A 27,852-nucleotide genomic window follows, 5' to 3' on the forward strand; every position below is an offset into this window, starting at 1 on the left:
GAGCTCAATCTGTCAATGAATGAACGAACGAATGAATCAGATATTTTAAAGAGAGAGAGAGAGCAGAAAGCTGCTCCCATCTCGTGGTCCTAAATCCGGACTGTTGGGTTAAAACTGAGAGAATAAAAACCATATTTGCCCTTTCCAAACATCAGCTAACTTGAAAAACAACCCTAAAAAAAAGGCTTAGTAATTTCCTGAATTTCAAGAGCCTCGATAGAAGATTAAAGTTGAATTTGAAAGATGATTAAAGATTTTTATTTCAGTTATGAAACAAATTTTTCTATTTGTGTTCATTACACAAAATAAACTGCCATGCTATGTAAATTTAATTTTAATATAAACTATGCTTCATTTGCATTATATTTAAATCTAATTTCGTTTTTATTATTATCTTGGGTCACGAAGTATACTAATATCGAAAAGTACATCGCCATGTTGACAATCACTAATATGGAGATATAGAGTAGATGTAATTAGACAGTTTGTGGCATACCTGATAGATGGCGCCATTAGTTCAGCTTGTGGTTCTTTCGGGCATCTTACGATATTTTTGACGCTATGTATGGCGGCTGAATAATAAAGATAATAGATAATATACTGTATATAAAGCAAAAATATTTGTCGTTTTGAATTGGAATTATATTCTAATTCCAATAAATGCGTTGGAATTAGAATATAATGCATGACTCTATATCCTTATTTCAATGACTCCATATCCTTACTTCCATATTTTATTCCCGAAGTAATTTTCAGGCTGAAATGCTATTTGTAGTAATTTCTTTAATGCAATTTCAGCGCTTTTTTTGGTTTTCTTCCAGGAAATATTCAGGGCGCTTAATATTTATTAATATTTTTCTTTCTTTACGTTTGAGAGTGTGCTCTGATTGTAACAGATTATACCAACACTAATTAACATACTCATTGTGTGTCACGTTGTCTTTTGTAAGAAGATATTCAGTGAAAAAAAAAAGAATTGCAGACGCCTCAAATGTTTATTACATCTCGTGGTTTATAAAATAATGACGACTCAGTTTTATTTGTTCGTACAGTCGTCTGCAACGCGTCTAGTTCTTTAAGACGTTACTCAAAACAACGTCTAGTTCTTCAACAAAACAGAATCCTAAAGGATTTCAAAGCACATAAGAACTTGATTGCTTTCCTTCGAGAAAGTGCTGCCCTCTTTAATTGCTTGAACGTTATTTTATTCTTAGTAATCACTGGTGAATGTCAAACTGTTCTTCACCTGCAAAATATAATAAAACAAAAATCACTGATTACTTTAAATGTTATTTGTAGTACTTATAAAGACTTTTTTTTAAAAAATTTAATAACCAGAAATCCGTGGACTTTATAAAGAAGCATTTCATATTTTAAATTAATTAGTTCTCATTTCGTTGGATGTTTAATATTGCCGATTTTGCAGAGAATAAAAGAAAAATATTCTCATTAAGGATTAGGTATTTGCGTCTTCCAATTTTACTGGTCTTTCCATCCTATAGATGTTCTTTTGATTTCTCTCTATATTCCTTGACTCTTCATAAATAAATAAAAAATATAAATCCACTAACGCCTTTTATTTCCTATATGAAATAGCCCTATCTAACTTTTAGAGAGTGCGAGGTATCAACCTGAACCGTACCCAATCAGAGATAGTTGGTACTAACCAAAGCTATCGCTAATTTTAAATGGCATCCGGTGAAAAGAGGCAGACAAGTGACACCATTTCTTGGTACCTAACCCTAACTTACACAATCAGTATGAAATGTTATAACTGTAAATTGGAATTGTTTTAGTAAATGAAAATTTTCAGTTTTGGAAAGGAAAAGCTTTTTCTCTGCATAAGACCAGTTAATTAACTTTAATTTAAAAAGTCCTTATAAAAGTTCTTTGCTCCCTATACACGATTCGAACTCAGACCTTTCTAGCTCAATAGCATATTTAAAATACATTTAATAAGAATTATTTCTCAGTCGTTCTTTATACCAAATATATATTTCCTTTCTTGAAATATAAAATGATTCCCATGTCTCAGAAGTAGTACTATAATATTTGTTTTAAAACGACTTTAAGCCGTTACCTGTAGCTTCTACGATTCACATAAAGTTGTAATTCAAAAATTTCGCTTACCTCGTTGGGCTAATCCATGTCCCATTCATAATCTCCGCAGAATCCATTCAACACCGGTTGAGCTGGAATGCCTCGTCTGAAACAACATTTTCAAAATATTACAACACAGAAGATATTCTCCTTAATATTGCTCCACACATGATCTAAGGCTTCTAAGCGACGCAAACGAAATCGTATTCGGGCCTTTTCATACTAAGCGGGATTAATTTTCGTACTTTTAACGAGGTTGTGATTGGAAATGACTTCGTCGTCTCATTCAATGGGTGGGAGTGAAGTAGAATATCTCTTCGGCGTAGAAGATTTTAAGGGTTTATATATACATGTGTGTGTGTGTGCAATTTTCTTGAGAAATTACGGTGTTTTTTCAGCAAATGTTGCTTCATCTTTTCAAAGATAATTAAATAAAATTAAATTTTGTTTAATTCTGCTTTAGACTTTTTTAATCAGTGAAAAACTGATTAACGCAGTGGTAACCAGTATACGAAATTGAATGTCATTCGCAATAAATAACGGGCACACATCATCAGAACAAAATGTAGAACGCATCCACCCTTTTCATTTTTGTTACTAGCCACACATTGATCCAAGCATGCAAGTCTTTCAGCATCCATTACGTTTCCAAGTACACATCTCGTACACTTGAAAGATTCTTTAGTTGTAGGAGTTCAAAAAATATTTCTACTCTAATACCTGATAGTCATAACCAACCAAATTTATGAAAAAAAAATATTATGAACGATATTGTTTCTCGACTGCAGAGAGAAGTTCAAGTTGTTTAGAGATAATGTGAAGATAGGAGGGTTATCAAGTACAGCGCCTATGTCGTCGTTCTTCAGGAAGGTTAGGATAAGTTGGAAATATGAAAAAAAAAATGAATGGGATACTAACTTAAAATTGTTAATCCTGAATTTGAGCTTTTGGATCTACAGGTGGGACACTGGATGCTTATTTGTGAAAGTATATTGGAGAAAGTGTAGGAGATCCGGGATCTTGTGGTAGTCGTAAAAATGGGACGATCAAGAGATATATTATAAAGGTGTTAAATACAATCCTAGATATTGCTGAAACACTGAGAACGATGTAGACAGAACAGACTACACTGTGGTGGTAGTGGCTCCAAAATTGTATAAGATCCAAGGAAGACCACATCTGGAATACTGTGCTCAGATTGAGTCACTAGGATTTGAAGAGATGGTGACACTTTAGAGAGGGTACATAGGAAGATAATCAATACGCTTTCATGGGCTGTAGAAAAATAGCTATTGAGAGAGAGAGAGAGAGAGAGAGAATGCTATCTGCAGAGTTTGGTGGAGGAAAGAGGAATAAGACATTTAGAGCTGTCGAGAGATATTTTGCAAGAACAATATTGAGGAGATTTTTTAAATAGTACAACGAGAAGGAGCGAAGGATCATCTCATCTTCCTTATCGCTCTTTTACCTTGCGGTGTCGGAGGTTAATCGATAATCGGACCTCAAACCGTTCACAGGATAAGGTGATCAGCCCTTACATCCCAGTGTATCCTATGTCCGTAATGTTGAGTTCTCAAGGCCGGTTTGCCTGCTTTGTGGGATGAAAAACCCCAGGATAAACTGGAGAAAACACCCTGCTGTCCACGCCCAAGACCGGCTAACTTGGCTATGGCTGAGGAAGATCCTTCAACTCCTCACGTCACCGACGGGAATCGAAACCATGACACTCCTTTTCCGGGTATATGGTTGCGAAGCGCACAGCCACTAGGCTAACCGTGCGGACAGAGCGAAGGATAAGGACGAACATTAGTTTCGTATAAAGACTTGTATGTGTTGTAGCTTTAAAACTCACTAAAGTTCACATTGTTTACAACACATCGATTTTTCGTGTGTATACATACTTTTGAAATACTCGGTATATTGGGCTAATGTTCTATAGATTTAATCTTTATAACCAAATTTTTTCACATTTTCAAGAACTGTTCGAATCAGCCAAAGGGGCACTTACCTGAGCATCCTACAGCGCTGTTCGTCAAGACGAAAACTGGCGTGATTCGTGTCATTGACATGCGCAGGACTCCAAAGACGTTCGGCTATCGCAGATGCTCTCGGCCTGCAAGTAAACAATAACAAACTGTAATATATTCGGCACCATACTATTTTTTTGACAGCTTACATACTGTATATTAGGTACAGTATATAAGTATGTATATGGGCAAAAGATAATGGATGTCAGTTCAATGTGGAAAAGCGTATAAAGTTATGCATTTTGGGATTAAAAGATTACCAGCTGTGTACCACGTTGATGGAACTATAATCCAAGAGATTGATGAGGCTAGGGACTTGGGGGTGTTAGTGGACAGAGAGCTGAAGTTCAGAGGGCATGCTAAAGTGTCCAAGATAGCTCTTAGGATACTTGGTGATTGAAGAACAAGCTAACATGTAGAGATAAAGAAGTTATTATTCCTCTTTATAAAGCGTTGATACGTCCACAACTGGATTACTGTGCTCAGGTCTGGTCACCTGGAAATTCCTTGGAGATGAGGAAGTGGCAGAAAAGATTCAGAGGGGAGTGAACAAGTCGGTGAGTGATGTAAGGAATGCTTCCTACATTGATAGATTGAGAGGTTGTGGGTTACAGAAGTTGGTTGATAGGCGGAGAAGAGGGGATATGATGGAAATATTTAAGTTACTGAAAGATTTTTATAAGATTGACGCAGGGGAAATGTTTCAGCAGTGGAACAGTGATGGAAGAACAAGAGGTCGTCCCAGGAAATTAAGTAAGAGTGTGGTTAACAAGAGTGTGATGACTAGATTTTTCACTCGGAGAGTGGTGAATAGAAATGGAATTGGTGCCAGAGTTAGTTGTGAGAGCTTCGTCTGTCAATGTGTCCAAGAAGAGGTTTGATAGATATTGTGTGGATAGTTTGGGCTTCCGGCTATAAGTCTTCTGACTCTATAGAAATGCACGTATAATAATAATAATAATAATAATAATAATAATAATAATAATAATAAACTATATTTTTACATGTATGTGAAAAATTTTCATGACTACAGCCAAATGTAGACATAAATTTATTGCCGGCATACTAATAAATCGTATTACACAAAAAATGTGTTATAAATTTCGAACAAATCAAATTACAGCATGTTTATGGCAAAAAATTACAAATGTATGCATTGAACAACATATAGTTTTAATGTTCACGTTTTATAATAACTTCACAGTATATCTGAACCTGTGATTCATGTGGCTTCTTTGGGCTAAAGTTTATTAATTAGAGCAGTGGCATTTCTTTATTGTTTGACCTGATTTAATTGCATTAACGAAATCACACTTACCAAAGTCTAGACAGAAGGTTCGTGCTGTCCACATATTCTCCCCACATGCACACTTCACCCCCTATCACACGGTCTTTTTCCTCTTCAGTGCCTGGAATCAAAAGAGATGCCTGATGTAGTTAGCAAAGGATGTTTATATATATGTAACAGATACACAGAATATACATGTAAAAAACACACAGCATCCTCCATTCTATATTGGGACACTATGCAAAACATTTTAATCTAAAAATAATAGGAGGGCACATCTTTACTACATTCCTTGTGTCAGCTTCATTCTTTAGTTGTTGTTGTTTTTCACCTGATTGCTTTTTCTTAAATTTTCATCTTCTTGATCCGGTTGCTTTCCACGATTACGGCATTATCACTCTCGATTCAATTTCTTATCTCGAAGGCTGGAGTGATGCCAGTCTTCGAGATAACATAATTATATAATATATATATATATATATATATATATGTATATATAATCCTACAAAATAAATATCGCTCGAATACTTTTAAATAGACGTCTACAGTTCATACAATGAGAAAATCTTCATTCATTGACACGTAACTTAACCCTGAAGTGATTGAAATATATAAGAAACTACAAAATGAACACAATTTTATAATTCATTAACTGATTCATTTGTAAAATATGATACATAAAGCTTTAATTAACAAGTTTTCTAAGTAGCCCGGATAGCTCAGTCGGTAGAGCATTAGGCTTTTAACCTAAGGGTCCAGGGTTCAAGTCCCTGTTCGGGCGGATGTTTTTTTTTTTTTTTCCTTTCATTTATGGAGTGTGATAGTCTATACAATTATGCTTCATGTATTCAAAACAAGTAATTATAATTAAAACTTCTGTTTATTTACACGCTCCATCAATTTATTAATTGAAGCAGCGTGTGTTACTGTACTTCGTACAGTAACTACAAAGTATGGGTTTGCATTGGTTGTACGGGATATTACGTAAACTCTTTGTTTCGTTAAGGAAAACTGGTCTTTTGATAAGGAATCTCTCGCCATGGAAAACAGAAACTAATGCCGGAAAGAAAATAAATAAATAAAATAAGAACAATACCACGCATTTCTAAATTTCTCTCTCGTTTAATTTTGGAGCCTTCACTGATAGGATTGACATTCGTTATTTTCGTGAATAGGCTGATATTTTCAAAATAATAAAAATAAAATAACAAAAATTGCATACTGACAAACAGACAAAACTGCAGGCGTAGCACTAAATTTGTATTGCACATTTTTCGAGTCCAAAATACTCAATTAAGATTTCCACCTGACTTTGTGCGGGAAACAAAATCAACTTCTCCCAAAGAGATGCGCGCGCACCTGGTTGCTGGCGTGAGTGTTGTTTATTATTTGCGTAAAACATAGTCTAAAATCTGACTTTTGTAATCTACGTTAGCGCTCAAATCACAAAAAGAAAGAAAACAAGTTCACCTAGAAAGTCACTCTGATCTTTGCCTAGCCATTTTGAACGGTGATATCACAAGGCCAAAGGTTGACCAAGTCTACGAGATGTTTTTTTTTCCCCTTCTGCTTCTCTTTTTATCATTTATTAGAGAGACAGATATAAATAATCCTATAGAATAAATTTTGTTTAAAGATTATTTCGATATACTGAAAAATTATTAAGATATTTGGAAAGCATAGTCATCATCATCATCATCATGCATATCAAGGATTTAGGCCTAGCATGGCCTGTTCCGGCCTTAGAAGTCATCGTTGAATCGTTTAAGAGGACGTCCTGGTTTTCTTTTTCCTAATGGCTTGTACTTTAAGGCTTGTTTTGGTAATCTTTCTGTTTTCATTCTTTGAACGTGTTCCATCCATTTATGTTTATATTTTTTAATTTTTTCAATTACTGGTTCTTGGTTTAATTCTTTCATAATTTCTTCGTTTCTTTTGTGATCAAATAGGGTATACTTTGCAGTTTTTCTCATAAACTTCATTTCGCTGTTATTAATCTTTGTTTGTCTTTTTGTTTTATTGTCCAGATTTCACTTCCGTACATTAAGACTGGTAGGGCTAATGTATTGTATATTTTTAGTCTGGTTTGTTTTTGAACTAGGTTTGGTTTAAATATAGAGTTAATTAGACCTGTTATTTTTAAATATTTTGCAATTTTTACGTTTATATCTTTTTCATTTTCATATGTGATCATACATCCTAGGTAGTTAAATGAATTCACCTGTTCTAAGATCTTGTTATCTATTACTATTTTAGTTCTTGCTGGATCTTGTCCTTTAAAGGCCATAGTTTTTTTTTATTTTTCTGTTGATATTATCATACCATAATATTTGGCTATCTCATTTAGATCTAAAATAGCTTTCTGTAGTTTATCTTCAGAATTTGTAATTATTATTTGGTCGTCGGCAAAGAGGAGAGTGTTTAAGTTTACTGTTGGAGAAAGTTTAATTCCTTGATGTAAATTTTTATTCCATTTTATTATTATTTCATTTAAGTAGATATTAAAAAGAGTTGCTGAGAGGGGACATCGCTGTCGGAAACCTTGGTTTATCTCTCTCTCGTATATGATAGCTCGGAAAGCATAGTTACAGCCTTAATACGTACTCAGTTTCGGTAATTTATTCCTAATTAGTATTGAAAATGTATAGTAAAAGAATTCAGTGCCCGTATGGCTCAATCGGTCTCCTACTTCATTGCATATGAATGTTATTTCGCTGTACAGATGTATATATGATTTATCTTGTAGAATATATAGATTGTTAAATATATAATAAGTGTGATATATAATTATATATATGGTATGTAAATATAATTAACTGTATATTCTTAAAAAAAAAAAGCTAACAAAGCTGAATTATACCTTAATTGATGTAATAGAAAGTAATGTGTATGTAACTACCAGTTATGAGATTCCCTGTTTATAAGTAAAGGAAGTCAAGGCATTTTCAGAGAACAGTAATGTAACTACTACATTATAACATGATGATATAATATAAAATGAAACTTCGATTGAAATAATGGTATAACAATTGTATATATTGTATATATAATTCATTATGATGTAAATAATTGCAAAAGTTAATAATAAAGTTGTTAATAAAAAAAGTAAAAAAAAAGTAAAATATGGCTCAGTCGGTATAGCCTTAGGATTTTAACCTAAAGGGTCCAGGCTTCAAGTCCCTGTTTGGGCGAAATGCGATTTTTTTTCTCTCTCAGTTTTTTTTTTTTTTAATCAAAATGGAATTATTGATTCGTATGCTCCTCACTCATGTCAGAACTTTCGGAGAATCAGTAAAAAACAGAAAGTGCTAAAGATTAATCGATTTCTCTATCTACAATAATCTAAGAATAATGAATACAATGTTCAAACACAAAGACGTTCATAAATTCATGTGGTCAGCAACAGGACCGAAATTTATTATAGACTATACAACAGCAAATAATAAAATAAAAACACTTAAACAATGCAAAAACCATAGAAGCCAAGGAGAAGATGGTATCAATATGGAACTTTTCAAATGCTCTGGAGACAACTTCAAATACAAACTACTACAATTCATGAATAAGATCCTAAATGGCCAATTACCACCAGAAAACTGTCAAAATGCTATGATTGTCCACATCTTTAAAAAAAAAAAAAAAAAAAAAAAAAGAAATTTAATGAATGTCAAAACTATAGAGGATTAGCCTTTTTCACTCTCAAGCTCCTGATAGAAAAAAGATAAGAATTCCACCCATATATTATTCATCAATTATAAAAAAGTTACTGGAAATTTTAAGAGATGACAACATTCCTAACCAGTTAATGAAAGCAATTTTCAATATATATATAACAATAACTAAATTTAGATAAAGATAGTCGCACAAAAATCTGAATCACAGAATATAAATGCAAGTGTCCGCCAAGAATGTAGTCTATCGCCATTCCTCTTTGATATCTATATTAATAATATTATAAGAGAGTGGAGGGAAACAACCCGTTTTGGTATCCACATAAATGATTACACCAACATCGATACAATTTTATTTGTCGATGATCAGGTTCTAATTGAAGATAACGAAGATTAACTACAGCTAGCAGCCTTTTCCTTAAAAGAAATAGCAAAAAAAAAAAAAAAAAACATACAATACGGAAATCTCCACTTCCGAAACCAGTCATCACATTTAAAGGCAGAAACCCAATTAGAATCAAAATTTGAATCAACGATGATATTATACAGCAGGTTAATACATTCAGATATCTAGACTACCACTTATCTTATGGAAGCAATGGAAAAACTTGTTCTTAATAACAAGTTTTTCCATTGCTCTACAGCAATGGAAAAACACAGGACTTCATCACACACTCACAGGATCAACAGAATCAGCTGTACTTACAGAACCACTATTTGCGAACAGAAACATCACAAGTCTCACAACGGGCCAGCCTTTTCTTTTCCCTACATGGAACTGGGCAGGAATAAGAGTCATAGGAGACCTCCTAACCCACACCCTAAAGTGGAAAGCATTCACAAGCCTACCAATGAAGAACCCAAAAACTGAAAAGCAATATCAACAGCTGCAAGCCTCCATTATAAAAAGCCTATCCAGATATCGCTACACCTCAGGAAATCCGTATTTCTTCTAGAAACTGCTCGGGGCCAATATTTCATCTTGTACAATCTGAAGCCTCACTTCCAATTCTTCCCTCCAACTACAAGAAAATATACTACTTCCTCATGTCAGTGTCCCCATCCTCGCCCTTCTTATACTCAGCCTTAACACTCTCATCTACAAGGCTGCATATACCACACAGTTTTCAGTGGGATCTGCCATATAAATCAAAATGTGCCAAACCAGATTCCAATATACAGTGGAGACTATGACACAGCATCTTGCCAACTCCTTCTAAGCTCTACAAATTTCAGCTAAGAGAAACGGATCTGTGTCTATTCTGTGACGTTTCAGGTACCTTGAAACACACATATCTGACCTATCCCGCAAACAAAATGATAATCACCTATGCCCTGAATTCTGCCTCGAGCACCTGTAATTACGCACACAGCCAAGAAGACTACTGGAATTTAGTCCACACAGAAGAAAACAGACACAGAACATGCAATTTCCTCTTCATCTGCGCTAAGGCCGTCATCTACAGCTTCTACCTAAAACAGACAAGAAGTAACCAGCACCCATCCATCACTGAAACTGCACAAACCCTCATGTATATCCTCCGTCGGAAACTAAAACGCAGGCTGATATTGGAACTTGAGCACTTCAAAGAAACAAGAACTGTCGCGAAATTCATAGAGGCGTGGAATCCGACTGGTACCCTCTTCTGGATTGACGGCGACAATACGCTTCATCTGAAAGATAACTCAGACTGAAACTGAACTGTAAATTTTTAATTCATTTGTTGCATTCTGTATTGTACACCCGAAAGGAAAATGTTTCTTTCTCTGAAATATATATACTTAAAAACTTATAATATATAATATGTAAATAGCCCTTGTTACCTATCGTGTAATGTTTATTTTAACAAGTTTAATAAAAAAAAAAAATCTTATGGAAGAGAGAAAGACATGCAACATTAAATAATCAATTATAACCTCACCGTAATCAATCACAACCCTGCGTTAGGTAACATTTTTGTTCCATTAAAAATGTTACCTAACTGTTCTTTTGAAAATCGCCATAGAGTTTTAGTCCTCAATGTTGTTGTTGTTATTATTATTATTATTTGATATCTCCAAAGAGTTCAAGGACTCATCGCGAGAGGGAGCTGCACTCCACAAACCCATGCTATATCCAAACCGCCTCGTGTAATTATTGATGTCTATACACGTCAATGCCTGTTCGATGGTTAATCCTGTGTCTACATTCCTCATGCCACTACAACTACCAATACACAACGCCAACTACCGTCCACTAATACTATTTCTGTCCGTAAACTGTGTTCTCTGCCCGATTTGATGTACTTGGGATTAAAAACCCGAATTTCCTGGGAAAATAAAACGCTGCTACAACCTCCAATCGTCGAGGAGGTCTCGCCGTGTAAAACAGAAATCAATGAGGAGAGGAAAGGATAAAATAAAATAAGTAACAATACCTTTTACTTACATTTCTTTTTTATTATTATTATTTTGTTTAGTTTGGAGATTTTCCTGCCTGGTGCTGATATTAGTTCCTTTTTTTTTTTTTTTTTTTGAATGGGCTAACATTTTGAATAAAAAAAAATAAAAATGCATTAACCACAACAAAAACTGTAGGTTTAGTACTAAATTTCTACTGCATATATTTCAGTCAATTTTCTTTCTTTCTTTCTTTTTTTTTTTTCCAGTTAATGAAAATTTAAGATTTTGATTTATGTCTTTGTATATGAAACAAAATGAAAAATTCCCAGAGATTGTGTGTGTGTGTGTGTGGGGGGGGGGTCATGAGATGTAATTTCTTTGTTATGAGCGCATTTCATTGGCCGACACGAGAATCGTCATTCAAATAAGAATGACGTTAAAATCTTCGGCTAATATATCCCAGTCTTATTTTATTATTGAATTAAATTTTAGCAATACCAATCTTAACGGCAAAATGAGATGCACATTAACAGGCAAGTTTCGGTATTTAGTAACTTCAGATTAATCTCTCAAACGGTTTATTATTGAAAGGCTTGAATGATATATACGAAAAGAACACTTTTAATTGTAAGGAAAATAATATATATATACAGAGTGGTTCAAAATTCCACGTACAAACTTTGAGGGGAGGTAGAAAACATCAAAATCAACCATATTCACGTAGGAAAGCATGACTGGAAACGCCACCGGAAAGTGTGGAGCGCCAGCGCTCCAGGTGAGCAATTGGAGCTTCCTCATTCAAACTTTCGACGTCGTACGAAGAACATGCGTCGTTTTACGAACGCTGAGATGGTAGACATGCACCTCGTTTACCATATTATATATCCAACTACTATTGAACTGTTCAGTTACGCCTAATAAAGTTTTTTTACACGACTTACTGCCTTGTGTTATTTCTGTATCTTTCTTTGTGTCCCTGTTAGTACCTTCCGGTGGCGTTTCCGGTCATACATTCCTATGTGTGAATATGGTTGATTTTGATGTTCTCTACCTCCCGTCAAAATTTGTATGTAGAATTTTGAACCATCCTATATATATATATATATATATATATATATATATATATATATATATAAAATAAGTTTAATGACTATTACCGAGAGAAAAGATGGCAAGATATATTTAACAAGATACTACTAGTTTACTAGTTTCGTTACAAGAACATCATCAGGTATCATACTCAAAGAAATATATAAAAAATTACAGAGACTTAACATTGTACTAACAGAACAAGTGAAAAACAGTAGCATGTTTGAAAAAATGCAAGTATGAGTTCCATACAAACGAATACTACGCGCTGTCGCGAGTGCGCCAGTACTGAACAGAAGCAACGTGTACGTCCGAGAGATTGTGACTCAGGCTGTTGTTGATATGAGAGGAATCTAGAGAAATTTCTCTTGATTCAACAATCTTTCTTTCCAGTTCATCGTAGCACACATGGATATTAGCAGTTTGAGTCCAGTTTACAATATGCTGGCGGCCTTCGTCTGAGTTAGCAGAAAAGAGAACGTGGCTAGAGAGAGCGCAAGCTCTAGTCCTGTTATAGGAGATATCTCTACGGTGTTCATCCAAACGTAGAAGGATGGATTTGGCAGTCTGTCCATAGTATGGCTTTCCGCAATCACACAAAATCTTGTATACTCCTGGAAACTGAGTAGGAAGATGTTTCTGTTTATGTTTGCAAAGTAATGAACGAAGTTTTGGAAGCGTAGTGTAGCACGTTTTGAAGTTAAATTTCTTGAGAATCTTTGCCAGTTTTGGTGAAAGAGAGCTGATGTAAGGCAAGGAGATGAAGGCTCTTGGAGGAGGGGGATCTTCAGCAGTAGTTGAGTGCCTGGGGGAAAGAAATCTGTCAATCTTCTTTGGAGAGAAGCCATTGTTAATAAACGTTTTTTTAAGAAAACTGAGTTCATTTATAATTTCTGTTTCTTCTGTACGTAATGATTTGGCTCGGTGGGCTAAAGTGGAAATAATACCACATTTTTGTGGGGGATAATGATGGGAGGAAGCATGGAGGTATCTGTCAGTATGAGTAGGCTTTCTAAAAATTGAGATTTTAATGTTCTCAGCACATCTGGTAAGTTTGAGGTCTAAAAAGGGAAGACAGTCATCCGATTCCAGTTCGAGGGTGAAAGAGATTTTTTCGTGGCATTTGTTTAGGTGGTCTAAAAATAAATAGAGGTTATTGACGCCGTCTTCCCAGATGAGGAAAATATCATCAATATATCGGAACCAGACTATTGGTTTAAAGTGAAAGGAGTTAACAGTTTTTCCTTCAAATTCGTTGAGAAATATATCCGCAAGAATCGGAGAGAGTGGGCTGCCCATAGCCAGACCTGAGTTTTGTAAGTAGATCTTGTTGTCATATTTGAAGTATATATATATATATATATATATATATATATATATATATATATATATATATATGCCCCTCCTGGCTCATACGGCGCCCAACCCCCCGAGTTCCGGGCTGGTAAGCCGGAGATAAAAAACGTGACATAAAAAGCTTTCAAATTTCGGCTTATCTTTTTATATATATGTAGAGTAGATATAAGTTTCTATTCTTTATAAAAAGTTTTTTAGCGAAGCATCTTGTTTTTAATATTTGAAATAGAAATTGCCAGCTCATGGTATAAACAATTATTTTCTGTGCTTTTAATGCAAATCCACAGTAAAAATGAATGTACTTACCTTCAAATGCCCTTGGATCACACTCATAATACCTTCTCCAGTCTTGGCCGTATGATATATAATTTAAATACCAACACGCAGAAAGAACCACCTGGTACCCTTTTTTGGCTACGCGAGGCATATAATATTCCCATGGTTCCAGTGTTTTATCCTGAAAATTATCCTTCCATACTTCAACTATGGTATCGCTTTCCGCCTAGAAAAATAGTAATAAACAATGGAAAAAAATCTTTCAAAAGTAAAGTTTTTTAAATAAATATTTTAAAAAAAGATGCATATTACAAATCAAATTTCAATTTGATTCGTACCTTAATTTCAATATCCACATAAATTTAAGTTATGTGTTTATCATTTAATATTTCTTGCTGAATAGTTTAATCTCAGCAGAGATATTTTATTTAATAGGCACTTACCTATTTATTATTATACAGTTAAACTGATCACAGACGATAAGAAGAAAAACCAGAATTAATAGAACATGACTGCTGTCCAATGTGTTTTTATTGCCATATGCGAACTCTCCCTTTCTCCAATAATGGACATTACCTGAATTTTCTATGCCAGCCATTGAGTCGTCACCATAGCAACAACAGAGTACTTCAAAGTGTAGAAGCTGTAAGCTTTCACTCCTAGTCATGTGATCGAAACAAAGCACACTGATTACTCGATCTGTTTTAAGTGACAACTGCCTTTCTCCTTTCTGCTACAGTGTCATTCGATTAGGACTTCAATACCTCACCAATAATCTTTATTATTCCCTTTCATACATTTCGATGATTAAATTAAAATGATTAATGACAGTTACAACGTATCATACTATCTTTTACTTTTCCTTTCTACTCTTTAATACCAGCACTTGATTTCTGTTATAACCAGGGGCGGATCGTGCATAAGCACTACGGAACTGCAGCACCCCCAATTTTTCTCGATATATAAATATATTTATTCATTTATTTATATTTGCTTGTAATATTTAGTTTTATCATCAACAATCCTATACAATTCTCTTATTTTCTATAAAAAATAATAAAAATCCATCTTGTAGCACTTAGGAGGGCGAAGGACGCTAGCAGCACTGTGCTACGCGCGCAAACATATGCACGTCATAGTGAGATGCGAGCTATTAGCGTAATACGGCACTGTCCGTCGCACAGTTCCACTGTTGTTTATATGCAGTTTACGCCAGTAGAAGAGTGTTCGTAGTGCTTATCGTGTTTGCTCTGTCTCTTTAAATATTTGGACATTACAATTAAAGACCTAACATTTGTTATATTTTTTATTAAAAAAACATTATTGGGTTATGATAATGGATTTTATTTTTAAGTAATTTTGAATTATACTAAACTGTATGGGGTGGAAGGGGTGGTGAAGCGCAATACATAGCCTCTCCCACTCAAATGTCAACCTCACCTTCCCGTGGTCCATCCTGTTCTAAAAGTACAAACGAGGCACTGGCGACCGAATATGGGCGGTATAACCTTAACACCCTAACAGAGTAAAGTAAATGCTGTTAGATCTGCCTGTCCAGAGGCGTTAGGTAGCAGCCCTACCACTGGACTTACCCAGCGACATGTTAGTAACCTGCCCTGGGGAAATTCAAAATACTTTCAAGTTTCATGCAAAGAAAAGCCGGACGGACTGTCAGGGAAAAGACCACACAACCCTGGAAACGGTAAACGAAATTGGAAAAAGGAACACATAATGAAGATTGCAACATGGAATGTGAGAAGCATTGCACACAAAGAAGAAGAACTTGATAAACAACTAAACCAAGCTAACATAAAGATATGTATAGTAACAGAAACAAAGAAAAAACAAAAAGGTACAAAAGAAACAAACAACTATATACAAATCTACAGTGGGGTAAAAAAAGCAGAAAGAGCAAAAGCAGGTATAATGATTATGGTACATAAATCTCTAAAGAACAATATTGTATATTACAACTATTTGAATGAAAGACTAATAGAAATTAGACTCAAGACATTAAGAGGCCACATAACAATAATTGGTGCATATGCACCAGAAGAGGGAAAAGAAGAAGACAGTAATATATTTTATAAAGAATTACAGAATGCCATAGATAAAACAAACAAAACTGACTATTTACTGCTAGCAGGAGACATAAATGCCAGAATAGGAAACAAAAAATACAAAACAAACATAGGTAAATCTGGCGAAGATACATGTAATCAAAATGGTCACAGATTGCGCGATTTTGTCATTTATAATAATATGAGAATAATGAATTCAATGTTTAAACACAAGGAAATACATAAATATACTTGGTCAGCCAGAGGATACAAATCAGTAATTGATTACGTTATCACAAATTTTAAATTAGCGGAGTTAATTTTAGACGTAAGAGCATATCGAGGCTTTGAATTAAACTCTGATCATTATATGGTATCAGCAAAAATTCGTTTTAAACCAAAGTGGCTAAAAACACATAGAAGTGAAAATTCTTACCAGCCAAGCTACAAAATTTCTTCATTACAGGATCCTCAAGTTAGACTACAATATCAAAAATGCACAAACTTAAAAACAGAAACCACACATGAATCAAGTGACATAGAAGATGAATGGGAAAATTAGAAACAAATTCTCACAAAAGCAGCAACAGAAACCTTAGGAATAAAGCACAAATAGATTAGAAAAAGAGGACTACGAGACTGGAACAAAGAAATAGAAAATATAATAAAAACCAAAAAGGACACTTACCAGAAATGGCTAAATTCCAAAACAATAGAAGCAGAAATAGAGTATAAAAAGAAATAGTGCAATTGCAAAACGAGAAGTAAGGAAAAAACATAGAGAAAGATGGAACAATTTCGTAACAGAACTAGAAAAGGATTTATTTAAGCCACAACCCAAAACCTATAAAGTAATAAAATACATGAATAAATAAATAAAAGAAAAGATAAAAATACAAACAATAGATTTAGAAAAATGGGTGACCTATTTCCAAAATCTCTGGACAGATGAGAACAATGAATTAAAATTTTATAAGACAAAGAATGACCTAATAGAAAATATCACAATGTTAGAACTGAAAAATATAATAAAGAAGATGAAAAATAGGAAAACGCCAGGAGAAGACAATATAAATATAGAACTATACAAAAATGCAGGTGAAAAATTTAATGAAAGACTTTTGAAATTTTTTAATATGGTTTGGATGTCCGGAAAAACCCCTAACTCTTGGAAAAAAGCACTGGTCATCCCAATCTATAAAAAAGGAAATAAAGACAATTGCAATAATTATAGGGGAATTAGCCTGCTGAATACAGGATATAAAATATATGCAGGAATATTAAAAGAGAAACTAAGCAGCATTGTAGAAAACAAATTACTAGAAGAACAAAATGGCTTCCGAAAAGGCCGATCCTGCATAGATCCAATTTTTACTTTAAACTTATTAATAGAAAAGAGAAGAGAATTTCAAAAAGAAACACATGTGGCGTTTATTGATTATGAAAAAGCGTTTGACAAAATTAGTCGACAAAAATTGTTTAAAATATTAACCGATTTAAACATGCCAAACCAACTTTTACAGTCTATTAAAGAAATATATACAGGAAATAAAATAGCAGTTAAATTAGAACATACCTCAGAATGGAAAGATATATCAAAGGAGTACGACAAGGATGTACCCTCTCACCTCTGCTTTTCAATATATATATAAATGAAATATTAACAATCTGGAAACAGAATAACCCATTTGGTATACAAATGACCCCACAAATGAAGATAAATACACTACTATTTGCAGATGATCAAATAGTATTAGCTACATCAGAAGATGACTTACAAAGATCATTAAAATCATTAAATGATATCTCAAAACAATATAATATGACAATATCCAAAGAAAAAACAAAAATAATGGCATTCAAAGGAGAAAACCCAATAAGAAGTAAAATAGTGATAGATAATAAAATACTAGAAGAAGTAAACAGTTTCAGATACTTGGGATGTGATCTATCATACGAAGAAGAAAAAGACATCGACACTAAAATATCAAACTTTGTCAAAGTAAATGGCATAATAAATAATATATTTAAGCCATCCCTGGTAGAAAAACACACTAGAATCAGACTATATAATGTCTTGTCAAAACCAACTCTACTATACGGAAGCGAAACATGGACCATGAAAAGGAAAGATGAAAAACGAATTAAAACAGCAGAAATGAAGTTCCTCAGAAAAACAGCTGGATATACCAAGTGGGACCACAAAACAAATGAAGAAATCTTATAATCCCTAAAAATCAAACCAATTAATTACTACATAAGACAGTATAAACAAAAATGGCTAGAACATTTAAATCGAATGGACAACAACAGACTACCAAAAATATTATACAGATACAAAATAAGTGGGAAAAGAAGAATCGGAAGACCAAGAAAGAGATGGCATGAGACCGGAACAGGCCACATGGCCTAAATTCCATGATAGGAAGAAGAAGAAGGAAGACTAAACTGTATAATTTTATCGATAATAAAATTTTGATATTTTATCCAAACACGTATACACTGTACTTAGAATGTGTATGTATATTTCGAAAGTTGCAGCACCCCCACGATTTCAAGCCACGAGCCGCCACAGGTTATAACTCTAATCACAGTGCATATCTGTTATTCTTACGTAATGTCATTTTAAGGGAGGGGGGGGGATTTATGATATTTTGTGAAGGGGATTAGCTATATGAGTAGAACAATGTCATCTCATTCACCACGTGTAGTCGAAACATTTGCTTCCAATAACATTTTTTTTTTTCCAGATTAGAAACACTGTCACTTTAACACAAGTTTTTATAGTTCAAGTAATTGAAGTTAATAAAGGGAGGAATTTGTCCATTTTTTGATGTTATCAGTCCATTTTAATCGAGGTCGGCCCCTAACCCTTGATCCCGGAACGATTCCTTCTAGGGTTTGCTTTGGGATGACATTAGCCCTCTCCACATGTCCGAACCATTTCATCTGTCTTCTTCTGATGACTGTCAGAATAGTTTCCCTTTTTTTCCCCGTCTATTGAATCAAATAGTTTTCTGACATTTTCATTGGTTTCGTGAGCGGTATAGGGAATTCTCAAAAGTCTTCTGTAAGTTTTCATTTCAAAAGACAGGAGTCTCCCCTCATCTTCTCTCGATAAAATCCAGGCCTCACAACCATGCAAGAGGACAGAATTCACCAAGGTTTCAATTAGTCTTAGTTTGGTTCTGATTGCTATTCTGTTATCTCCCCACAATAGTTTTAACTTCTGTAGGGCCACGGTTGCCTTAGCAATTGGGTATTTAATTTCGGTTTTTGAGCGACCATCTTGACTCAACTTGCTTTCTAGATAAGTGAACTTGTTTACATTCTCAATTTGTTTCTTTAAGAATTTAGTGTCTGATTTTGAGGTTATCATTCTTTTTGTTGTTTTTTTTTTTGCAGGTTTATGTATAATCCATATTTTTTTAATGTTCCGAAAACGCGGTTGGTTATCTCTTGTAATTCTTCTTCACTTTCTGCCAGAAGATCGATATCGTCAGCAGAACGTAAGTTATTTATTCTTAGTCCGCCAACTACTATTCCAGTGTCGTATTCATGAAGAGCTTCATCTATGGCATATTCCAGAAAACGATTAAAAAGTAGAGGGGGACAAGATGCATCCCTGTCTTGCCCCCCGTTCTGCCCGGAACGGTTCACTACTGTAATTTTTGATTTCAATTCTCATATTAGATGAGGATAAAAAAAAAAATTAATAATCCTAATGATTTTATTGTCTATACCATGATGTTCTAAAATTTTTCATAATGCCTCGTGCCATATTGAGTCAAAAGCTTTTTGAAGGTCTAAAAAGTTGTGACAGATTATTTTGATATGTTCTATGTATTTTTCGCCTAGTATGTGTATTCTAAAAATATGGTCAATTGTACTTGTGGACTTCCGGAAACCTGCTTGTTCATCTGATAGTCTGCTTTCTATTTTCTTTTCGATTCTTGACAATACTATTTTTAACACGGTTTTGCTTGGATGGCTAATAAGGCTTATTGTTCTATAGTTGCTACATTTATTGCTGTTTCCCTTTTTAGGAATTGGTACAAGGACAGAAGTCCGCCAATTAGAAGGCCAAGTGTCTGTGTTCCATAAGTCCTGAAATAAATTTAGCAAGGTGTCTATGACAATGTCACCTCCTTCGCGTATCAGGATCCATTGTAACACCATCAATTCCGGTGATTTTTATATTTTTGAGGATTTAACTGCTCCAATGACTTCTTTTAATATCGGATAATCTCCTTCCTCCGGACCTTCTGGCAAAATTCCGTCCAAAATATCGTCAGTCAGTTGAGAGTCCTTTTGAAAAAGCTTGGTTACTAACATTTCCATCTATCAACTATTTTCTGATTATCCGTGATAAGAGTTCATCTTCATCTTCAATACTCCAATTAATTGCAGTAAAAGGTTTGGTTAACTTATATCTGAAAAGATTTTTAAGATTACTTTTATTTAGGTCCTCTTCTATATTTTTGCATTCATCTAGTATCCATAAGTTTCTAGCATGCTTGATTTCTTTTTTAATAATCTTGGTAATATTTTTATACTGTTCTCTAGTGTCACCGCTATTAATCTGAGATTTCAAATTTCCTCTTTCGTCGCATAGGTCTAAAATATTTTTGCTTATCCATGGTTTATTGACTTTCCTTTTGTATCCAAGAATTTCTTCAACTGTTTCAGTTATCTTTTGTGAGAATTATTTGGTTTTAGATTCGATATTATTATATTTTTTGAAGCTTGTGTCAAACATTTTAATGTTTATTTATATAATGTATTTATTTGTAATTTTTCTATATTATACCTTTTACGAGTTGATTTTGTAGGTAATATTTCCCTAATTTTCATATTCACAGTTGTGATGACCATATTGTGGTCACTGCCATTGTCGGCTCCAGGAAATGATTTGGTTCTTGTGAGATTGATGGAGTTTTTCAATTTTGTGCTTACAGGGATAAAGTCGATTTGGTTGTGTGTTTTGCCACCAGGGGAAGTCCATGTTCATCTTCTGGAAGGTTTATGGGGAAATAGAGTGTTAGTAATAGTGAGTTCATTTTGTGAGGCAAAATTGATCAATTCAAAACCTCTTTCGTTTGTCTCCCCATAGCCATACGGTCCGACAAATGGGAGAAAATCCTTGCCGATGTCTCTTCCAATGGTATCTTATGAATTAGCGGTCGCAAGGTCGTGATTACGTGATTCCCGAGAGCTATAGGGTATTCACCCTATAGCTCTCGGGAATCACGGCCTCTGTGAATGCAAGGCGAACGAAGTAGTGCTCGGGCGCACCGAGCGCTACTTCGTTTGCCCGAGTCGGGCCAGAGGAGATGACGGGTATCATGTATTGGCGATCACTGCAGATGCTCAGTTATAGGTCGTATGCAATGCGGCGTGTGTATTCTCAAATCGTCTACTGAACTCCCCCCCCCCCAGATTAAATCCTGAGTGTGCCACTGACCTATACTACGACTTAAAAGCTCCAGTGTAATTGAACACAATGAATGATTACCTGTACGTCATTATCTATTGGGTCCTGCCATATCATGTATTTATATCCAATATCCTTCACGTTCTTCAAGGTTCTTCGAACATAATGTTGTTCCACTTGATTGTATTCCTGGTAGTTATTGTCTTTCATGAATTTGGCAATGTCTGGGTTGGATTTCCTGAAAATCGAAATCAGAATATGAAACTTTTTCGTATCATTGCTTAATAAATATTTACAACAAGACATTTTATTGTTTATTTATTTTCAGAATTATGATGATCGACTCAGACATATGAAACCATCAGAATTGTTAGGAGATTCTCACCAACAGCCGTAGTATACTTCGTCCATTCCTAAATGGATGTATTCGTCAACAAACACGCTCTTCACTTCCTTGAAGAGTTCTTGAATAACTTGGTAAGTTTCGTTAATGCTTGGATTCAGTATTTCTAATGCAGCAAAGTCGGTATAGCTTGGAGTGAGGGGTTGGTCTGGGCCTGCTCCATAACAAGGGGTGAGGATATCTGAAATGATTTGAACGATTTATAACTATGCATTTCGAGTAAAATTTTCCAAGATTATGCATTGAATTCAGTGTATATCACTGCGGTTAATTGTATATTAGATATTATATTAGTTAGTGTTATAAATCATATACGGTATAACAAGTGAAGCGACTACAATGGAATTCACCAGGATTATCACTCCAATCCCTTTAAAAAGCTTTCACCCATTGAGTGATACATTTAACCGCACAAAATACGCTTTTGTTTCGTATTTACGAAGATGGTCTGAAAAGTTCTCGGCCTAACAATGAAAAAACGAATTTATAATTTCAAAATTATTTTTATTTTTCAACATAATCTCCCTTAAAAATAACACATTTATTCCAGCGATACTACAGCACCATTATCCCATCCTGTAGTGGTTCTCAGTAAGATCTGCAAAATACCCCTCTACAGCTGTAATCACCTCTTGATTCGAAGAAAAATGCTGACCAGCGAGGAAATGTTTTGGTTTTGGGAAGAGATAGAAGTCAGAGGGAGCCAAATCTGGGGAATAGGGTGGATGTTCCAACAATTCATAGTGCAGATCCCTTAATTTTCCCATTGCCAAAACACCTTTGTGGGTAGGTGCATTGTGCTGATGAAAGATGATTTTTTTCTTCTGCAAATCGGGTCTTTTTTCACGAATTTTTTCGTCTAGTCTGGTTAAAAGATCGGAATAATATTCCCCGATTTTTATTTTTTTACTCTTTTCAAGATAATTAATAAACAAAATGCCTTTAGCATCCGAATACACCGATGCCATGACCTTTCCTGCTGATGGAACCGACTTTGTCTTCTTTGGCGCTGAACAACCGGCTTCTGTCTGCTGTTTGGATTCTTGTGTATAATGGTGAATCCAAGTCTCATCAACAACTACGCACAAAATCTGTTTTTTATTCTTGTTAAAACGCTCCAAGCACTTTTCAGAGATTTTCATGCGAGTGCGTTTTTGATCTGCTGTGAGCAAGCGCGGCACCCATCTTCCGCATAGCTTTTTCATTTCGAATTCTTCATGCAAAATATATCCTACACATTATTTTGAAATGCCTATAGGATCATCTTCAAGGCTGGTACGGCTACGGCCACGTTTAAACTCGGCAGCCCATTCTTATTGGTCTAAAAGAAAGGAGAAGAGTGCCCATAAACATTTATGAACTTCAAATGAATTTCTTTCGGCGTTAAAGCTTCTTTTACAAAGAATTTTATAACCGCACGATACTCAATTTTATCCAAAGGAATACAGACAACACTTTTGCTTCAGACATCTGTATAAAATACAGAAGACTACTTGATGTAATGACTTGCAATTTCACATGGATGCTTGCGACAGATGCACCAACTAGGAAAAAAAAATCTTGCCGATAGGGTTGCCATCTGTGGTCGAGGCCGAGAACTTTTCAGATCACCTCGTAGGTGGGAAATGAATTTCATCGCTCGGTGTATGAGCATCGCCTTGCTTCTTGGACGCGTGCAGTGGCTTGAAGAAGTGACATATTTGGACTTGTAAATAAAAAAAAAATAATAATGAAAAAAAAACAGATAAAAATCTAATCCAATCACGGCACAAATGCACTATATAAGTTTTAAAAAATCTTTCTTGCGTTCGAGTCTTACATTAAAAAAAAAAATAAAATAAAAATAAAAAAAACTTAAGACCCACTTAAAATGCGTATTCGGCAGTGTAAAGATTTACGCTGCAGAATTTCTTTTTCCAAAATTCTTTTTTTTTTTCTCTTCTTTTCGAAATGTCTCCCTGTTTTCCAAATCTTTAAGTATAGAAGAGGAGAAAAATGTAGATTATTTTGGTCACATAATAGAACAGAACAAAATTTCCTAAAAAATTAATTTATAAAAAAAAAAGAAAGAAAAACAAAAGGAGTAGAAAAAGTTCGTGCCTGCCTCTGCAGTTTCATCCGACTTCATAATTATCATCATTAAGCTCGTTATTTCTTCTTAATAAATCGAAAAATATTTAGTTTTCTTGTAGTCTGATGAACTCGCGTTCTCGTATATTCTTCTTACAGCAGTCCAAGTTCAAAGAAATTGTTCAACAATCAGGTTAACCACCACAGAAAAAAAAGGAAAAAGTAGAGAAAGTGAAATTAGAAAAGATGTCTGAATTGGTTTCTAAAAAAATACAACACATCACAAATGATTTCTTTTTTTTTTTCCTTCTAATTTTGATCGTCTTATTCAACTGCAAAATTCAACTTACTTGGAAAAGCTCTGCCAACAGCTTGAGTGTGACCTGGAGTATCGAACTCGGGAATTACTCGGATTCCACGCAGTCTGGCATATTGGATGATGTCCCGGATCTCGTCCTGTTTATATACATGTTTCGGACTGTACGCTCCCTGAAAAATAATTATTTTTTTGCGGATAAGTTTGCAAATTGGAATATCCAAGAAAAGGAAACCAGAATAGAAAATCTTATATAAAAGCAAGCAGCACAAAATTAAGAAATACTGAATATGCGAAAGTAGATAATTCACTCTTGTGTTTTGGTTCTAGGGTCTTCTATTTTTATTTTTATTTATTTATTTTGAAACTGGGCGAGAGAGAGAGAGAGAGAGAGAGAGAGAGAGAGAGAGAGAGAGAGAGAGAGAATGCACTCGAGGGATTGTTCCACAGTATAATTCCATAAGTCTCTTTCTCTCTCTCTCTCTCTCTCTCAATAGAGCCAATATTGTGTATGGTTTTGTATCTTTTCTGGCATAGAATTTTATAAATTTCATAATGTAATAATTTTCTGCGGTTTCGTGTATTATATTGATTGGGGGGGGGGGGGCATCTCCTTAGAAATAGCTCTGGATGATTAAATTTGTTGTTGTTTTTTTTGTGTAAACTGTCAGGGCTACTAGCATATCTATGGGCGTTGTATGTAGAACTTGTTGTCAATGATAGACTTGTTTATGCCGAGAGAATGATGTGATTTGCATTGTTAATAGTTATCTGGGTCTGTGGTTAAGACAACTGGGGAACATTAGGGATTGTTTTTGATGAGAGGAATTTCCTGGGATTTTTTCTAACAAGGCTAAGTTACCTGGTCTTAGTCGGTGGTCAGTGTTTTATCTATAGAAAACTTTAACTTTTTGGAACACCGCACAAACACATCACGTGGAAACATACAGTTAATAGTCATAATATGCTTACTCTTTAAAGTGAAAACCTGGTAGCACACGCACTGCTAATAGGCAGCTCCACGTCAGTATTGTATCAAGAATAAATGCGAGTATTGTGTTAGAATAAATCCGCAGCAATTTCAATGATATGAGCATTTTTACTTGGACGACGCTAACCCGTGTGCCTATGTTTCTTTTTTCCTTTAAGTAGCCTTTCACTCATAGTGGGCTTATTATGAGCTTAATTTTTGGTAATGATAGGGTGGTTAATCGATCTGTATTGCATCTGTATAACAATGCGTGTGTTCTCAGATCGTTTTATTTATTTATTTATAGAAATGAGAAAAAAATTCAGAAGTACTGCGTAAGTTAATCGATGATCAAGGTCATTTGAAAAAATTAGATGAGTTCGGGAATGATCCTTCATATGTTTAAACTGTAACAGTGCTAATTAGCTACTCTGCCTATTTTGTTCCAAAACTAAATTAACTTTATACACTATAAAGCTAATTTGACATCACTGCACACTCTCATTACCGTTTGACTGCTAATTCTTACCTAAAGATTCATTTCGGACTAGGTATTGCTGCACACAGTGACAATGTGGCTCGATGAATCTGGACTCTTCCATCAAGCATGGTTCCAGGAGCATATCCAAGGATTCTGTGTGGTTTAATTAATCACACTCCTGTTTCAGGTGTCTAATTAAAAGGAAGCCCTAGCCGACTAATTTCTCCTGATTTGAATCCCATCGAACATTTATGAGATCGTGTGGAAAGCAGCTACCGGTCAGTGTCTCGCTCACTGGCTGACCTTCGGGAAGTTGGTTCAGAATGCTTCAAGATATCTTCCGTGGTCCAGTAGAGCAAGCGGGTGCAAGAGGTTATTGTAACCAAAGAAGCCCTCACACGCAATTATTTAAGTGGCCATAATGTTTTGGCTCACGAGTGTATTTGTATGTAATAATGAAGTACAGCAGTCTGTAGCCTGGATGAGGAGTTACTCTTACATGATGATTAGCGAAAGTTTGTATTACAAAGTGAAATTTAGAATAAACGCATTGATTCTTATGGATTGGTTTCTTGTTAAAGCAGTTGTAAATATGTGTTATAGCAAGTGTGTGTGTGAGAGAGAGAGAGAGAGAGAGAAAGAGAGTTTTACTATAAAAAATATTGAAAGAATTATCAACGAATATATCTCAGTCAAAGTTTCTACTGCTTTAAAATTAATTTGCAAGTGTAATTGAAAAATGTACCAGGAGTACATGTATATATATAAAAAGGTATTTGCATCAAATTTGAAGACATCTCATCAGTTATTAAAATATTAAAATTAGCAAGAGAAATCGAAGTCCAATTCTTGACTAATTACTGTGTTTCCTCCGACAACTGCCTCGAACTTCGCATTAGCACAAGTGTCGAACACTTGTGCTAATGCGAAGCAGAATTCCCGAGATTTCCACCGGGATGTTTTCGAGCGATGTTATAAATGACTAGCCATCATTACCGTGCTGGGAAAACTATGCGCCAGTCTCTCGGTTGCTTCTCGTTAATGAAGGTCGCGAGTTGAATTGGTGGGAATGCAAAACTGAAGGTTAATTATGTGCGCCGTTCAGTGGGCTCATTGGAAAAGTCAGCAAATGCTAGAAAAGTGTTTGTCTGGTTTTCGAGAGTCAGATTAATTAAAGCGACCGAAAATTACTTCACTGTCTTCATTAAAATTAAAGGAATTCTTTGAAATATCTGGAGATTTGTGCAACTAATCAATGACTGAGAACTGTGGAACTCTGATGTGACTTAGATTACAGACTTTTGCTTTATTCAGAGGAATAACACACACACACACACACACACACACACACACACACACACACACACACACACACACACACACACACACACACACACACACACACACACACACACACACACACACACACACACACACACACACACGCGCGCGCGCGCGCGCGAATTTTTAGAGACACAGACTCACCAGAATTGTTAGGTTGGGGAAGACTTTGCTCTCAAATGGGAATGACTGATCATCTATAATATGCCAGTGGAATACGTTGAACTTGTTGTAGGCCATCGCATCCTAATAAGAATGAAAAGAAAAACCAACAAAAATTCGCTTCATCAGTCAATTATTGATGCCATAAAAACTGAGAGTTTGTTAATTCTTTTCCACGATAACTATATAAATGTTTTCAGATAGCTGAAAAGGTTTTTGAGTAAGTGAAAGAATTGATCTTGACAGCAATTGCAATGGTTTCGACTCACCAAGTTTTTCTTGAGCGTTTTTACAGGAATGAAGTGTCGGGCGGTGTCTAGCAACATGCCACGGTACTGGTACCTGGGACTGTCCTCGATATCGGTCATGTTTATTACGTACTGAAACATTGAGAATTAGGAAGGGAAAAAAAGGGAACAAAAAAGA

The 27,852-nt window shown here is 34.9% G+C and overlaps 1 protein-coding gene and 1 non-coding gene across 2 annotated transcripts in view; one reads left to right on the forward strand and one right to left on the reverse strand.

Moving 5' to 3' along the window:
- Positions 1–992: 992 nt before the first annotated feature.
- The window catches only part of LOC150107771 (beta-hexosaminidase subunit beta-like), a 79,205-nt gene continuing 52,345 nt past the window's right edge, over positions 993–27,852 (reverse strand). Inside the window, exons 5-14 of the mRNA XM_090392042.1 lie at positions 27,696–27,806; positions 27,409–27,510; positions 24,507–24,645; positions 22,069–22,267; positions 21,765–21,921; positions 14,220–14,415; positions 5,446–5,536; positions 4,109–4,213; positions 2,131–2,206; positions 993–1,246 (exon numbers count right to left, since the gene is read on the reverse strand). Coding sequence (XP_090248168.1) covers positions 2,140–2,206; positions 4,109–4,213; positions 5,446–5,536; positions 14,220–14,415; positions 21,765–21,921; positions 22,069–22,267; positions 24,507–24,645; positions 27,409–27,510; positions 27,696–27,806 — 1,167 coding nt within the window. The 3' untranslated portion in view covers positions 993–1,246; positions 2,131–2,139. The remainder of the gene's footprint in view (positions 1,247–2,130; positions 2,207–4,108; positions 4,214–5,445; positions 5,537–14,219; positions 14,416–21,764; positions 21,922–22,068; positions 22,268–24,506; positions 24,646–27,408; positions 27,511–27,695; positions 27,807–27,852) is intronic.
- TRNAK-UUU (transfer RNA lysine (anticodon UUU)) lies at positions 6,124–6,196 on the forward strand. Its single transcript has one exon. It is a non-coding gene; the product is annotated as a tRNA-Lys (tRNA).

This window comes from Typopeltis vanoorti, chromosome 4, assembly GCF_054136105.1.
Source record: "Typopeltis vanoorti isolate ZY-2024b chromosome 4, IOZ_Tvanoo_1.0, whole genome shotgun sequence".
NCBI lineage: Eukaryota > Metazoa > Arthropoda > Arachnida > Uropygi > Thelyphonidae > Typopeltis > Typopeltis vanoorti.